The sequence below is a fragment of the Lampris incognitus genome, chromosome 9 (genome assembly GCF_029633865.1).
Source record: "Lampris incognitus isolate fLamInc1 chromosome 9, fLamInc1.hap2, whole genome shotgun sequence".
Taxonomy (NCBI): Eukaryota; Metazoa; Chordata; class Actinopteri; order Lampriformes; family Lampridae; genus Lampris; species Lampris incognitus.
In genome coordinates, this window is record NC_079219.1 from 54,251,180 (window position 1) to 54,264,838 (window position 13,659).

Here is a 13,659-nt window from a genome sequence, read left to right on the forward strand (position 1 = left end):
GGGCTAAGCTGTCAGAGAACTGCATATAAAGTTCGGCAGTAAGGCCATCTGTACCAGGAGACTTATTAACTTTTAGACACTTTATAGAATCTGCGACCTCATTCAGAGAAATTGATCTATCACAGAGTTCACTGTCAGCCTCACTCAGCTGAGTAATATTATCTATGGAGTTAAAAAAAATCAGAAGCAGCTTGAGGGCAATAACTGGAAGAGTATAGTTTACTATAAAAATCAGCACAATACTTTGCTATGGTATTCTTATCATTAGAAATTGTCCCATTAATATTTAGTTGTAGAATAGAGTTAATGCTGGATTGGTGTTTCTCGAGTCTGAAAAAATATGCAGAGTTTTGCTCTCCTTCTTCAAGCCACTTTTTGCGAGACCTAACAAATGCTCCTTCAGCTTTGCGCTTATAAATCTCATCCAAACTATGCTGCAAGTCAATTAGTTCTGCCTTATCATAGTCGTTGAGAGCCTCTTTTGGTTTGGATGTTAAAGATGTAATCTTATGTATTGTTTCATTCTCGTCAGCCATTCTTTTCTTTGCCAAAAAATGCTATATTTACGACAAAATTTGCCAAGTTCATATTTCAAAAGCTCCCAGTTGTTACAAAACATATTTTCAGCCCGAGCTTTGCTCCAGTGAAGCCTTATTAAACTACGAACTTCAGTAACTACTTCCTTATGCTCAAGGATAGTATTGTTAAGCTTCCAATATGACGCTTTAGCATCAGAAGACGATGACAAAGAGATATTTCAGTGAATTGTTTTGTGATCTGAAAGCGGAGTAGGAAAAATGTCAGTTTTAACTTCTTTCAAGTCTTTTGAAATAAGCCAATAATCAATCCGTGAGTGACTGGTTTGTGTCTTATTGCACCATGTGTATGCTCTTTGAGCTGGATGAGAATCCCTCCATGAATCTAATAAATCAAATCTTTGTGCAAACAACTTTACATGTGAGTTAGAGAAGTCTAAACCCCTAGAAGGCCACCTATCCATGCAATTATCAAATACAATTAAAGTCTCCACCAAAGATTATAAAAGAACCTGGATATTTGGACAGCCAGTGCAGTAAACGCTCTTCCAACCTGTCAAAATAAAGATTATTCTCTGTTTGACTGTTAAATCTATACACATTGACTAAAATATAGATAGAGTGTGCAACCTCGAGTATCAGAATAATATAATGACCGTCTTTATCACAGTCAGAGATTAAGATTGCTCCATTAAATCTGTTTTTCAGTATACAAACACCAGCAGAACGCTCTGTACCATGGGACAACCACAAATCATTTCCCCACTGCGACCTCCAGAAACACTTGTCTTGCTCAATTGAGTGGGACTCTTGTATAAAGCAAAAATCTGTGCCAAACTGCTTATAATATAAAAATATGGCTTTACGTTTCACATTGCTTCTTAAACCTCTCGCATTTAAAGAGATAATAGACAACGACATAAGGATAGAGCAAGGAAAGAAAAAAAGAAAAAAGGACAAATAAGTGAAAGCTTAGACCAAATAAGTGAAGAAGTGGTTAAGTTGAGAACGTGTGGTCACTTAAGAGAGTACTGTTGAAGGTGAGAACTGCAAACCCTGGATGAAGGACCAGTGAACTTGAGCCATAACAAAACGTATTTATAATAAAATACAGCCAAAGTAACATATAGCTCACCTCATGTGAGTGTGTGAGTTTTGAAGGCAAAAAGTGAAATCTCTCACTCGTTTTAAACAGTCCAACAAAAATAGCTGCTGTTCAACTCACACAATACTCAGTGCATGCATGAGTGCTTAAAATAAAGCGCATATTCAAATTATAAATAACTGAGAAATATATGGCAGCTTAAACCTGGTTAGCTTTTAAGTGCAATTACACCTAATATCAAGTAACAAGAAGAAAGAGCAGTCAATGTAAGAGATGAATAGAAGGCAGCTGAACCGTGTATTACTTCAGTTTGTACCTTGTGCTGCCTCAGAAAACGTCATTGAGGTGGAAATATTTCTTGCCCATTCACGAACGCGCGTCCCCCGACGAAACACGCCAACTTATTTTCCTTGCGTGCTTTATCCACGGCGGGCCAGAGTCGGTTTCTCCGGTCGCGGTCATCGGCTGACAGATCCTCTGCCAGCTTTAAGTTGTTGTCCTTCAGGAAGGCTGACTTCTTTGCGGCCCGCCAGACAGCATCACGGTGGACCCTGGATGTGAACTGCATGATGACGCCTCTGGGTTGGTGGTTGCTGGGTTTCTTAGGACCGAGGCGGTGCACCGTATCCACCACGTCTGGTAGTTTATCCTTCACCTCCGGTAAAGCAGACTGGCACACCTGGATAACCTCTTGCCGCAAGTCTTGCTTCCCCTTCTCGGCCAAGCCATATAGTTTTAAATTCCAACGGCGTGAATAGCGCCCCCTCCAGGCGAGAGATCCGCTTCTCCAGTGTTTCAGCGTATGCCTTGTATTTTTCAAGCTGTGATTCAACGTTGACAACTCTGTCCTTCATATCATTTATCTCAGCACATACAGCATCAAATGACTCCTTCACGGCTGTGATTTGTTTAGTGTTCTCTTGAACTGCCATGTTCACCTCGGAGATCACTGTGGTGTTGCCACTGACCATTGTTTCCAGCGTATCCGACCTCGAGTTAATCAGGCTAGTGTAACGGGGGCAGTCCTATGCTGTTCTATGCTGGTCAGCCTGCTGCACGCCCGTCACTCTCATCGTTAGTTCTGCGTTGTTTTCTATTTTGGGTGGGGCCCCAGGTGTTGTGGGGGGCCCTCAGTCTCTCATCATCATCATCATCATCATCATGATCAAGGAAGGAGGGGGGACACACAGGACTCTATTTGGCCCACCTTGCCATTTATTTTGGTTTCAAACCCTTCGACAAACGTCCAGTCCTCCAGCTGGAGCGGTGTTTCTTACGGACGTGGGGGTCGAAGCTCAACCACTGCCCGGACTTCACTCGTGTGCGTTAGAAGGAGAAACCGTCCACGGGACTCCGATGTAAGAAAGGATAAACAAGTATTTTCTCCCACCGCTTGCAGTATCTTCTTACAGGGATACTCAAGGTTACGTTCTCCTCAACCAGCAAAACTGTGCTACGGTAAGAAACACGTGTGGCTCGGCTCGATCGCTGCTTGAGACTCCCCCACAAAACGAAAATGGCCTCTCCCGCGTTCCCTCTTCCGTGTACCCACAAGACCTTTCTCTTAAAGCGACAGTACAAGTATATGACGGTCGTTATAAAACATACATAAAAGTAAATAATGACATAAAATAAAATGTAGTAAACACAAATAACAGCACACAGACAGGATTTGGTGATATTTCATACTCAAATAAAATAAAACATTGATTTTAACCTGGTTACACTAGTAAGAGACGTGAGCTGGGAGAGAACAGTAGTTGTCTCCGCGTCCCCAACTTTTCTTAGCTTACCGGCAGGAGAGCAACATGGCGTGAGAGGAGGCGAAGGAAAGTCTTCTTCCATCAGGGCAAATTGTGGTGGTTCGGGTACCGCTTCGAGATAGTCATGCATGGAGTGGAGAAAAGTATGTTTACCGTCAGCAGGCTTATCAGGTGTCCAAGTTGACTTCTTGGGTTGGCTAACGTTAGCAGGCTTGCTAGCGGGGCTGATGTTAGCTGTAGACTTCCTAGGTTCGTTCTTTCTTTTCTCAAGTTTGCTCATTTTGGTTTGTTGGCGTCAGCAAAAGTTGCGGGTGAGTAGTAATTGTCCAATAGGCGCAAATAAACTCCTTGTTCACCGTATTTAGTTAAAAAAAACAATTAGGTTTGCAGAGCTCACGAAAACGTCACCGCTCAGAGCGCCATCTTGGCAATCCTTCACAGCACGGCTGTGTACGAGCCGTTCTCATAGCCTGGAGGCATCATGGAAGTAACACTACTGCGCATATTCAGTGGGGCCTAGGTACCCGGAAGTAACCCGGAAGCCAGAAACCTTTTCGGCGTTTGCGCCAGGCCAGCAATTCTCATTGGAATGAACAGGGGCCATTTTTAGACCCGGTATCCAGTTCTACTATAATACATCCATGAGAACGCTACTGTGTTTCTAGGACAGAGCAATGAACGTCGCGAAGGAAATGACGTGACAACCCACGTCATAAAGTGATATGACATGCGGTCATTTTGACCGCTCGTGGTCGTTTTAGATAGAGCTTATCGTAACTTTTTGTGCAATTGATGTAAAACTAATTTTGATGCAAATATATACAATTTCAGGAGCATTTAGGGAGCGGCAGCTCTGCACCCCCCCCCCCCCCCCCCACAAAGTTATTAAACTTTGAAAATCCATGGGTCAAGTGCACGTTCATATTCTGACAAATATAGGAAATGAGTTCCCCACACCGGGTGTGGGAAGATGGCTGCGCGAATTCGCGTTTGCAGCGGCCTCACCCAGTAACGGTGTCCAAAGATGGCGGCGTGAATTCACATTTGCAGCGGCCTCACCCAGTACCGTCCATGCGGTGTCTTTGTCCATGTCTGCGTCTACGTTTTGTCCTCGCTTGAGGGCTGAGAGAGCGGGGCAGGCTAAGCTAACTGCTAGCCCATGCAGACCGGCAGTTCCAATAACACGAGGGCGGTGTGGCGGCGGCCTCACCGGTCGTTGACTGGTGGTGTTTTTGATGTTGTCGTGAGGAGTGCGGGGAGGTGTGTCGAGGGTGTCTGGCTGGGAGAGCTTGGTCTGCTTCGTGCGGTGGGCCCGGGGACCACGGCCCCCGCCTGGAGCTGCGCCCCGAGGAGGAAACGACGAGGGCGGTCTGATAGGACGCGGGGCGGGCTAAGCTAACTGCTAGCCCATGCAGACCGGATATACGGCTATACGTGTTAGTTTGGGTATGTGTGTTCTTGTAGTTTTTGTATGTGTTTTTGTCTTTGTGTTGTACTGCTGTGGGCTGGGGGAAACGGCAGTTCCCTTCTTTTCATGTACGCAAGAGCTCCTGATATTCATAGACACAGAGAACAGGATGTTTAAAGTCACACGACAGCAAATGAGAAAAAAAACAACAGAATTTGAACAAAAAAGTGTTTATTCCAGAACCTTGGAGTGTGGTAATAAATACATGAGTAATTGGTCAACATCCATTTGTGGTGCATAAATCGTGTGCATGTGCACGCACACCTACACACACACACACACACTCACACACACACACATGCACACCCACATGCAGTGCATCTGAACCAGGCTGGCAATGTTAACTTAAGGGTGAAAACACGGAAGTGACTTCCTGTTAAGAGCTCCAGGTCTCGGTGTTGCAGGTTGGTCCCTTAACGCTGTAAACGCTTGGAGGCGAGTGTGTGTTCCTATATGGGGAAGGCTTTGGTAGGTTTCCCCTCAGACTCATAGCTGGAGTCACAGTAGCGTCTTAGTCGTTCGGCTGTACGTGGCGTTCAACATGTGATCGGGTGACACAGGCGGCGTATCCAGCCGCTGAACCAAACCCGTTTGTCTTCTACGAACAGTCAATCTGGCTGGAGGGGAAAAACTAAAGGCCAGAGGTACAAACTGATGCTGGAACCAGCACAGCGGACTCACTGCTGAGGGCAAATAAAATTTCATTTTTTCATATCACACATAATAAAACCATAAATATCCTTTGTGTCAATTTACAAGCGATGTGGGACTGACGAATAGCATGAGAAATAAACGTGTTTTTGTCTCTTTTTTTGCGCTTGTGTGCGGTGTCTGCTTGACAGCGAGTGACTGAGCATGTCCGAGTGTTTGAAAAGAGCGAGAGTGCGTCTCTAGCAATGTGGTGGACGCAGGTTTGCCTCTGCCTCCTCTGGGCAGAACATGCCCGGCGGTCCTAAACGCCTCTTCCATGTGTTGGTACACGTGCACGTGTCTCAGTCTTTGCAACCAGCTGACCCGACCGGGATCAGCAGGCAAGGTAGGTGTGGGAAAAGGAGGGAAGTGTGGGGGGTGGGGGTAGTGGTTCATCCACACGCGCGCACACACACACACACACACACGCACACACACACACACGCACACGCACGCACAGCTTGTGTTTCCTCAGTGCTAGTTCAGGGAGGGGGAGCGGTCTGTGGTCCAGAGTAGTTCGATGTACGGCCACTTGGTCTGCAGACATCGTTTGACCGGCGTGTCGTCCGTCCGTACCATGGGGTCCTCGAAGCCTAATACCAAGGCTGTCCCCTCCACATACTCCACCTGGTAACACACGCGGCAAAATCAGGGTCAATAATGTGGTATTACAAACGGGTTCAAGTCTCGTTTCTTACTGCCAGCTTCAGCAGACTTCATCTTTAACGGTCACGAGCTTCCTCTGAAGAGGTCAGAGGGGAAATGTGCATGGGAGGCAACAGCGCACACACACACACGCACACACACACAAACACTGCAGGGCACTGCTGTCAGCAGGTCTGTCGTTTCCATTTGAAGCTATGGGAATGGAAATGCCATCACAACCTTACAGGCGCCTTGCTGCTCTGTTTGTGTGAGTGTGCACGTGCGTGTGTGTGTGTGTGTGCATGAATCTTTGTGTATAAGTGCCTAAGTGTTGGTATGCCTGCAGTGCCATTCATACATTAACAGGGAATTCTATGGGAAAAGGAAGCTGTTCCTATAGACCAGACACACGTGACAGATGAAGTAAGTGATATTCCTGAGTACCAGCCTGGCAGTCACCTGGTGTAGCTGCAGTTACATCCGCCTGTCATCCATCAAACCAAGTCCGCTTAAAAGACCTGCATGTAGCCATTCATCACAGGCTTGGCTGTTGACAGTGGTGTCCATGTTGAAGAGACTTGGAGAAATAGGAGGCTAAGCCAGGGGTTTCTGGATGGATGGATGGGCCATAAGGCTCTTCCCAGCTACTGTTTATTCTGGAGTGGCCTGCTGCTTCCTACTGTGTGTGTGTGTGTGTGTGTCTGTGTATACCTATGGTGTGAACACATGGATGTGCCTATAGCGAGAGAAGCAGAGGGAGAGAGTAAGAGGAATGTTTGGGTGGGGGTGCGAGTAGGAATGACAAAAAAAAAAGAGCAAGAACAAGTGTGAGAGACAAAGACAGAGAGAGATGGGCGTCTGGGTAGCATGGCGGTCTATTCCGTTGCCTACCAACAGGGGGATCGCCGGTTCGAATCCCCATGTTACCTTGGTCGGGCGTCCCTACAGACACAATTGGCCGTGTCTGCGGGTGGGAAGCTGGATGTGGGTATGTGTCCTGGTCGCTGCACTAGCGCCTCCTCTGGTCGGTCGGGGCGCCTGTTCGGGGGGGGGGGGATAACGTGATCCTCCCACACGCTATGTCCCCCTGGTGAAACTCCTCACTGTCAGGTGAAAAGAAGCGGCTGGCGACTCCACGTGTATCGGGGGAGGCATGTGGTAGTCTGCAGCCCTCCCCGGATCGGCAGAGGGGGCGGAGCAGCGACCGGGACGGGTAATTGGCCGAGCACAATTGGGGAGGAAAAGGAGGAAAAAAAATTGCGAAGAAAAAAAAGAAGCAAGAACAAGTGTGAGAGACAAAGAAAGAGAGGTGTGAGACGGGGGGGGGGGGGGGGAAATCTCACCTTTTCATTGTGGTTGGACTGTTTGAGTCCATTGTAGTGATAGACGGGAAACGAGTCTGGGATTCCTGAATCCTGGAACAGAGGCACATCACACGGCACAGGGTTGAAAATACACGGACATATTGTTGGCGAGTGGCGAGCCGTGACTCCTCCCACAGAGACGGCGGTAAATACCCCACGGAGCGCAGGACAGGACGTTTTTTCGAAGCGACATTCAGACCGGCGTATCTCGGCACTGCAACCCAAGCTCCGTCGTTAATCCCAACGTGTTTGTGTCGGAGTTATGCGTGTGCGTTCGGAGCATGCGGAGGCTGACCTCCAACGCCACAAAACAGCCAACGCAACAAAAACACTTGGACAACGATACCGAGCGCCTCCAGTGTCTTTGGCTGTAAGGTGCAGAATCATTGCGTAGAAAAATGTGTCCGCTAAGTTGTGTTTATGTGCTGAGTGTGAAACCCTAACCCTCATCCGTGTGAGTCTGACTGTGTGTGTGTGTGTGTGTGTGTGTGTGTGTGTGTGTGTGTGTGTGTGTGTGTGTCCAGTTGGCTAATGGCAGTATAATTTTTTCGCGGCTAAGGCCCATACCTCTGGTGAGTCCCTTAAGCCCTAATCACTTTAACACAGTTCTTCCCCCTCTCTGCCCCCGGCCCTTCATAACGGCACCCCCCTCTCAGGTCGTAACACCACACTACACCGAACATACACACACACACGCACACCTTTCACATGAGACGCCGCAGGAATGTTTTGCAACAGGGGAAAACTTTGACTTGACGGGGAAGTGCCCCCGTGTTTGTGAGCAAAATAGATGCCGGCGGTCGGAGAGCGCGACCGGACCTGCTCGCACCAGCCTGCATGCACGCTTCTTATGATGGCTGCTGTGTTGACGGAGTAGGACCGGGACCGCTTACGACTTTTTTGTGTCACTGGTCACACACACACACACACACACATACACACACTACCTGGTCAGGGAAGAACTCCAGCAGGAACGGGCCCAACAGGATGACTCCCAAACTCTCTGGATCCAGTTTACTCTTCATCAGACTGACGCTGGAGGATGGACAGTACAGAGGAGGAGACGGAGATGAAGGGGGGGGGGTGAACAGCAGATGAATAATACGGGGTGGGGGAGAACAGAGAGAGCGAGATAGAACAGATAAATGGGAAGGGGAGGGACGAGAGCGAGACAGAGCAGGGTATGAATTTGCCGTATCTGATCCGTGAGAAGTTGTTTATGAAAACCAAACTGGGTAACATTTAAAATTGCCCAATCAATCAGCGAGGGGTTATGAAGCTTGTGTTTGCGATTGTGTGTGTGTGTGTGTGTGCGTTGTATCAAAGTGTGTGCATGTTTTTGGGAATACCATGGCACTACTAAGTATACCTCCTTCCAGACATTCCTTCGTGTTGGAGTAGTGTTATTTTTGTTTTTGCAGTGATAAAAGTACTAAAAGTCAGATTGTCCTTTTAAGGCAGAAAGTAGAGAGGAGCGGGTCGGCCCAGACATGCAGGAGAGGGGAACGATAACCTTGCTGCGCCTCTGCTTTTACACTCCGGGCTGCACATGCAGATGGGTGACGTGGCGAGCAGCAAGACCCCTCTTTAAGCAGGAGATCCACAGTGGACTTGTGTTAGGGTAGAGATGGCCTTGCTGGTCTGCGGCGGTGTTATACTGTGACTGCATGTGACCGCTTAAACGAAAAGCCAGCTGTGCCGTTAATGAGGTGATTGTGCATGGGCCACATTCATCATGCTGCACTGCACCCCCGCGTCATAAGATGTCTCAATAAACCGGAAAACTTCCTGTTCGAGGTATTACGCAGTCAGCTGATGTGCGGTTTGTCAAGACTGGTGAGTTCTGTGAATCTACAGTGGCCTAAGTGTTTTCTTCAGCCATAAAACTGCCCTCACAGTGCACAGTGGTGAGGCGACTGATGATAACTGGCCTTTTTGCATCAGTCTCTGTCAGCTGTGCTTGAAATATCGTTGTGTTTGGATATTCCAAGTTAGTGAACATGAACAGGTTTCTGCCAAAGGTTAAAAAAAAGAAAGAAAAAAGCGCTATGAGGGGGGCATCTGGGTAGGCTGGCGGTCTATTCCGTTGCCTACCAACATGGGGATCACCGATTCGAATCCCCGCGTTACCCCCGGCTTGGTCAGGCGTTCCTACAGACACAGTTGGCCGTGTCTGCAGGTGGGAAGCCGGATGTGGGTGTGTGTCCTGGCCCCTGCAGTAGCGCCTCCTCTGGTCGGTCGGGGCGCTTGTTCAGGGGGGAGGTGGGGGAATAGCGTGATCCTCCCACGTGCTACGTCCCCCCTGGCGAAACTCTTCACTGTCAGGTGAGTAGAAGCGGCTGGCGGCTCCACGTGTATCAGACGAGGCGTGTGGTAGTCTGCAGCCCTCCCCGGATCGCCAGAGGGGGTGGAGCAGCGACCGGGACGGCTCGGAGAGTGGGATTGCCCTGGTATAATTGGGAAGAAGGGGGGAAATTAAAAAAAAAAAAAAAAAAAAGGCACTATGGATCCTTGGGAGATGTCATCCATACGCACATTCAGGAGCTCCTCCATTGAAAGAGAACACGGAAAGTGACATTTTTGGGTGTTGTTGTGGCACCCAGGGTGGTTTTTAATCAGGCTGTGGACATTTGCCCGGTTCATAACTGTCAGCACCGCAATGAAATAAAGCCAGTTCAGATGTAAAAGCTCAAACAAACATTCTTTGTGCTTGCAACATCGGTTCTAATTTGTTGCCGATGGAGTGATTCCATGCTCCTGATGACATCACGGATCAGGCTGTCCGGTCCCTGAGTGAGATGTTTGTGTAAATGATTACCGACCAAACTGTTTAAAATCAGAGGGACTACTCCACGGCACTCTGTTTCGGGTTTGATTTACACTTGGAGAAAATCTTAAAATAAAGCAAACAAACCATAGAATTAGCGTTATTTCTTTGATTTTGACTGAGAAAACTGTATCTTATGAACCTCAAAGAAACAAGACTAATCTGAGATTTTACGGAACTTCAAAATGCCAAAGAGTATTCCAGTGTACACTTTGAGTCCATTTTCTTTTTTTTGTGAACCTTTTCTGTTGCTGACTGGTTGCGGATTCAACAGCGGTGCCCCAACGACCTCTCGAGAGGTTACAGGATAGTTGAGGTGGTGGTGAGATTCTGTTGCAGGGTGTATGTGTAAGAGGATCATCATCATCATCGGCGGTCACTCGGGATCGAGTATGACTGTCCTGGGGGGACGCCTGCACGTGACAGCTTTTCACGTGGAGTGGCTGATGTGCCTGCAGCCACGCCACGGTCCTTGGCAGGGGGTGTCCAGAGTCCAATGGCATGGAGAACCAAGACGATTGGGGACCACCCTCAGCTGCAGCCTTCATCCACCTTCACTGCCGTTGTGACCCGGAGACATCTTCCTGCAGTTCCGCCGTTGAGGTCTTTGTTGGATCGCACTTTGTCTGGAACCGCCTCCTTGACCTATCCGCCTTGGGTGACCCTACCAGGAGCCAAGCTCCGGACGCATGGCTCTTGGGATCATTGCTACACACAAGCTTCTCCACCACAACAAGGTGGAGATCCAGGAGGAGTGTATGAGGATGTCTATTAGTGACCCTGATGTTGTGATGAAATGCTGCAAACCAATTTCCTACAGGGACAAATAAAGTTTCTCTCTATCTTAACGCAGCTGGTAATAGAGCAGATAACCCAACTTGCGGCATTACTGATTAGAGATGTGTAACCGTTCCTCAAATTTTCAGTTTCAGCTGACTTTTTTCTTCCTTCACAACTTCAAACTTAAGTGTGTCTGTGATCGTCGGATAATCATCTGATGATATCTGATTCTGGACAGATGTTTGCCTTAAGTGCTTATACTGACTGCTGGCAGACCCACGGAAAATATTGACTTCACTCTCTGGGGGAATAAAAGAAAAATCAATGTCTATAATATTGCTGCTATAATCCATCCATCCATTATCCAAGCCGCTTATCCTAATTAGGGTGGAGGAGGCTGGAGCCTATCCCAACAGTCCAGTCTATAGACTGATGGGCCAAAACATTATGACCCCCCACAGGCAAACCAAATAATGTTGACCATCTCCAAGTAAGGGCACATGTCAAGGTGTGGGTAGATCAGATGGTGAGTGGACAATCAGATCTCGTACTCAACGTGTTGGATGCAGGAGAAATGGGCAGGAGTAAAGACCTGAGTGATTTTGAAAAGGGCCAAATTGTTATGGCCAGACGACTGGGTCAGAGCATCTCTGAAATGGCAAGGCAAGTAAGTCAGAAGTGGTGAGTACCTACAGACGGTGGTCCGAGGAGGGACAAACCACAAACCAGCGACAGTGTGTTGGGCACCCAAGGCTCATCGATGCGCGACGGCAACAAAGTCTATTCCGTCTGGTCTGAACTGACACAAAGCACATCGCGCCCTGCTGTGTATGGGGCTGTGTAGCCACAGACCAGTCAGAGTGCCCATGAGCACCCCTGTCCACCGTTGAAAGCAACTGCAATGGGCACGGGAGAGTCAGAACCGGACCTTGAAGCAGTGGAAGAAGGTGGCCTGGTCCGACGAGTCCCATTTTCTTTAGCTCACATAGATGGCCATGCCATGTATATGTGCGCTCTTTCCTGGGGAAGTGATGGCACCAGGATGCATTGCGGCAATGTTCTGCTGGGAAACCCTGGGTCCGGCCATTCATGTAGAAGTCAGTTTGACATGTGCCACCTACCTAAACATCGCTGCAGCCCAGGTACACGCCTTCATGGTAGCGGTATTCCCTGATGGCAGTGGTCTCTTTCAGCAGGATAATGCTTCCTGCCACACTGCACACTTTATTCAGGAATGGTTTCAGGAACATGATGTAGTGTTCAAGGTGTTGCCCTGGCCTCCAAATTCTCCAGATCTCAATCTGATTGAACATCTGTGGGATGTGCTGGACCGACAAGTCCGACCCACGGCGGCTCCACCTCGCACCTCACAGGACTTAAAGGATCTGCTGCTAATGTTTTGGTGCCAGATACCACAGGTCACCTTCAGGGGTCTTGCAGAGTTCACACCTTGGTGGGTCGGTGCAGTTTTGGCGACACATGGAGGACCAACAGCATATTAGGCAGGCGGTCATAATGCTTTGGCTCGTCAGTATAAATATATTGGCATTTTGTCAACAGCAAAAAATAACAAAATACAGAGGACAAGAAGAGATGGAAACGGATGAGCTGATGTGGCGGCCCCAAATGGAAGCAGCCAAAAAAAGAAGAAGAAGATTTTTGTCAACAGCAAATTTACATTACCAAACCATCTTTGAACAGCACCAATATTTGTTTTACGTTTACTGATCAAAATAAATTATTTGGTGAGGGCATGCACCGGTTTATTGTACATGGGGGACATCTAATATCATTGCAAGGAGGTTCGGCGACTGCCTTGCTGGGTTTTAGGACAGAGACGGGCCTGTTTGCTGCGGGGAATGGAGACTGGGGATTGGTCCACTTCCTTGTGCCGTTAGCCTGTGATGTGTGCCCCATCTGGGGGTCTGGAGAGCAGATCAGCAGCCGCGGCACTGCGGTCCAGTTTCCAGGCCAGGGCTGAGGGCTGCATCACCGGGGCTTACTGCCCCTCAGATGAAACACGCCTCCGTTTGAAGCGGCTCTTTAAAGTGTTTCCGCCCTCTCTCTCTCTCCCCTCTTTCTTTCTTCCTGCAGTTAATGGTCTCGTTCTTTCCTCCTCTTTCTTTCTTTCTTTTCTTCCTGCGTTCTTTTATAGGGAGTGCTCTCTGGCCTTACTTTATAGTGGCCCTGTTAGTGAAATATGAGCGCGGGCTGCTGACCTGGCCTGGCCGTGACTTACGAGTTAGAACTTTAGAACTTCTACAGGTGCCACACACACACACACACACACACACACACACACTAGAGTTGTTGACACAGATACCCACAAGTTCACGGTCTCACTCTCTCTCTCTAATACTCACACCCAAACACACAAAGCCTTGAGCACTTACTAATCAGGCTCTGAGACAAGGTCAAGGGCCTTCATCACGTCCTCCAGCAAAGACTCTGGGATGAAACCATTATCTAGAGAGAGAGAGA

The 13,659-nt window shown here is 48.3% G+C and overlaps 2 protein-coding genes across 2 annotated transcripts in view; both read right to left on the reverse strand.

Annotated features, from left to right (window-relative positions):
• The window catches only part of itga8 (integrin, alpha 8), a 103,491-nt gene extending 100,879 nt beyond the window's left edge, over positions 1 to 2,612 (reverse strand). Inside the window, 2 exon segments of the mRNA XM_056287023.1 lie at positions 2,012 to 2,353; positions 2,517 to 2,612. Of these exon segments, the coding sequence (XP_056142998.1) occupies positions 2,012 to 2,353; positions 2,517 to 2,612 (438 nt within the window).
• A 2,435-nt stretch (positions 2,613 to 5,047) lies between these two features.
• The window catches only part of mindy3 (MINDY lysine 48 deubiquitinase 3), a 38,649-nt gene continuing 30,037 nt past the window's right edge, over positions 5,048 to 13,659 (reverse strand). Inside the window, exons 13-16 of the mRNA XM_056285700.1 lie at positions 13,572 to 13,644; positions 8,519 to 8,606; positions 7,551 to 7,622; positions 5,048 to 6,189 (exon numbers count right to left, since the gene is read on the reverse strand). Coding sequence (XP_056141675.1) covers positions 6,040 to 6,189; positions 7,551 to 7,622; positions 8,519 to 8,606; positions 13,572 to 13,644 — 383 coding nt within the window. The 3' untranslated portion in view covers positions 5,048 to 6,039. The remainder of the gene's footprint in view (positions 6,190 to 7,550; positions 7,623 to 8,518; positions 8,607 to 13,571; positions 13,645 to 13,659) is intronic.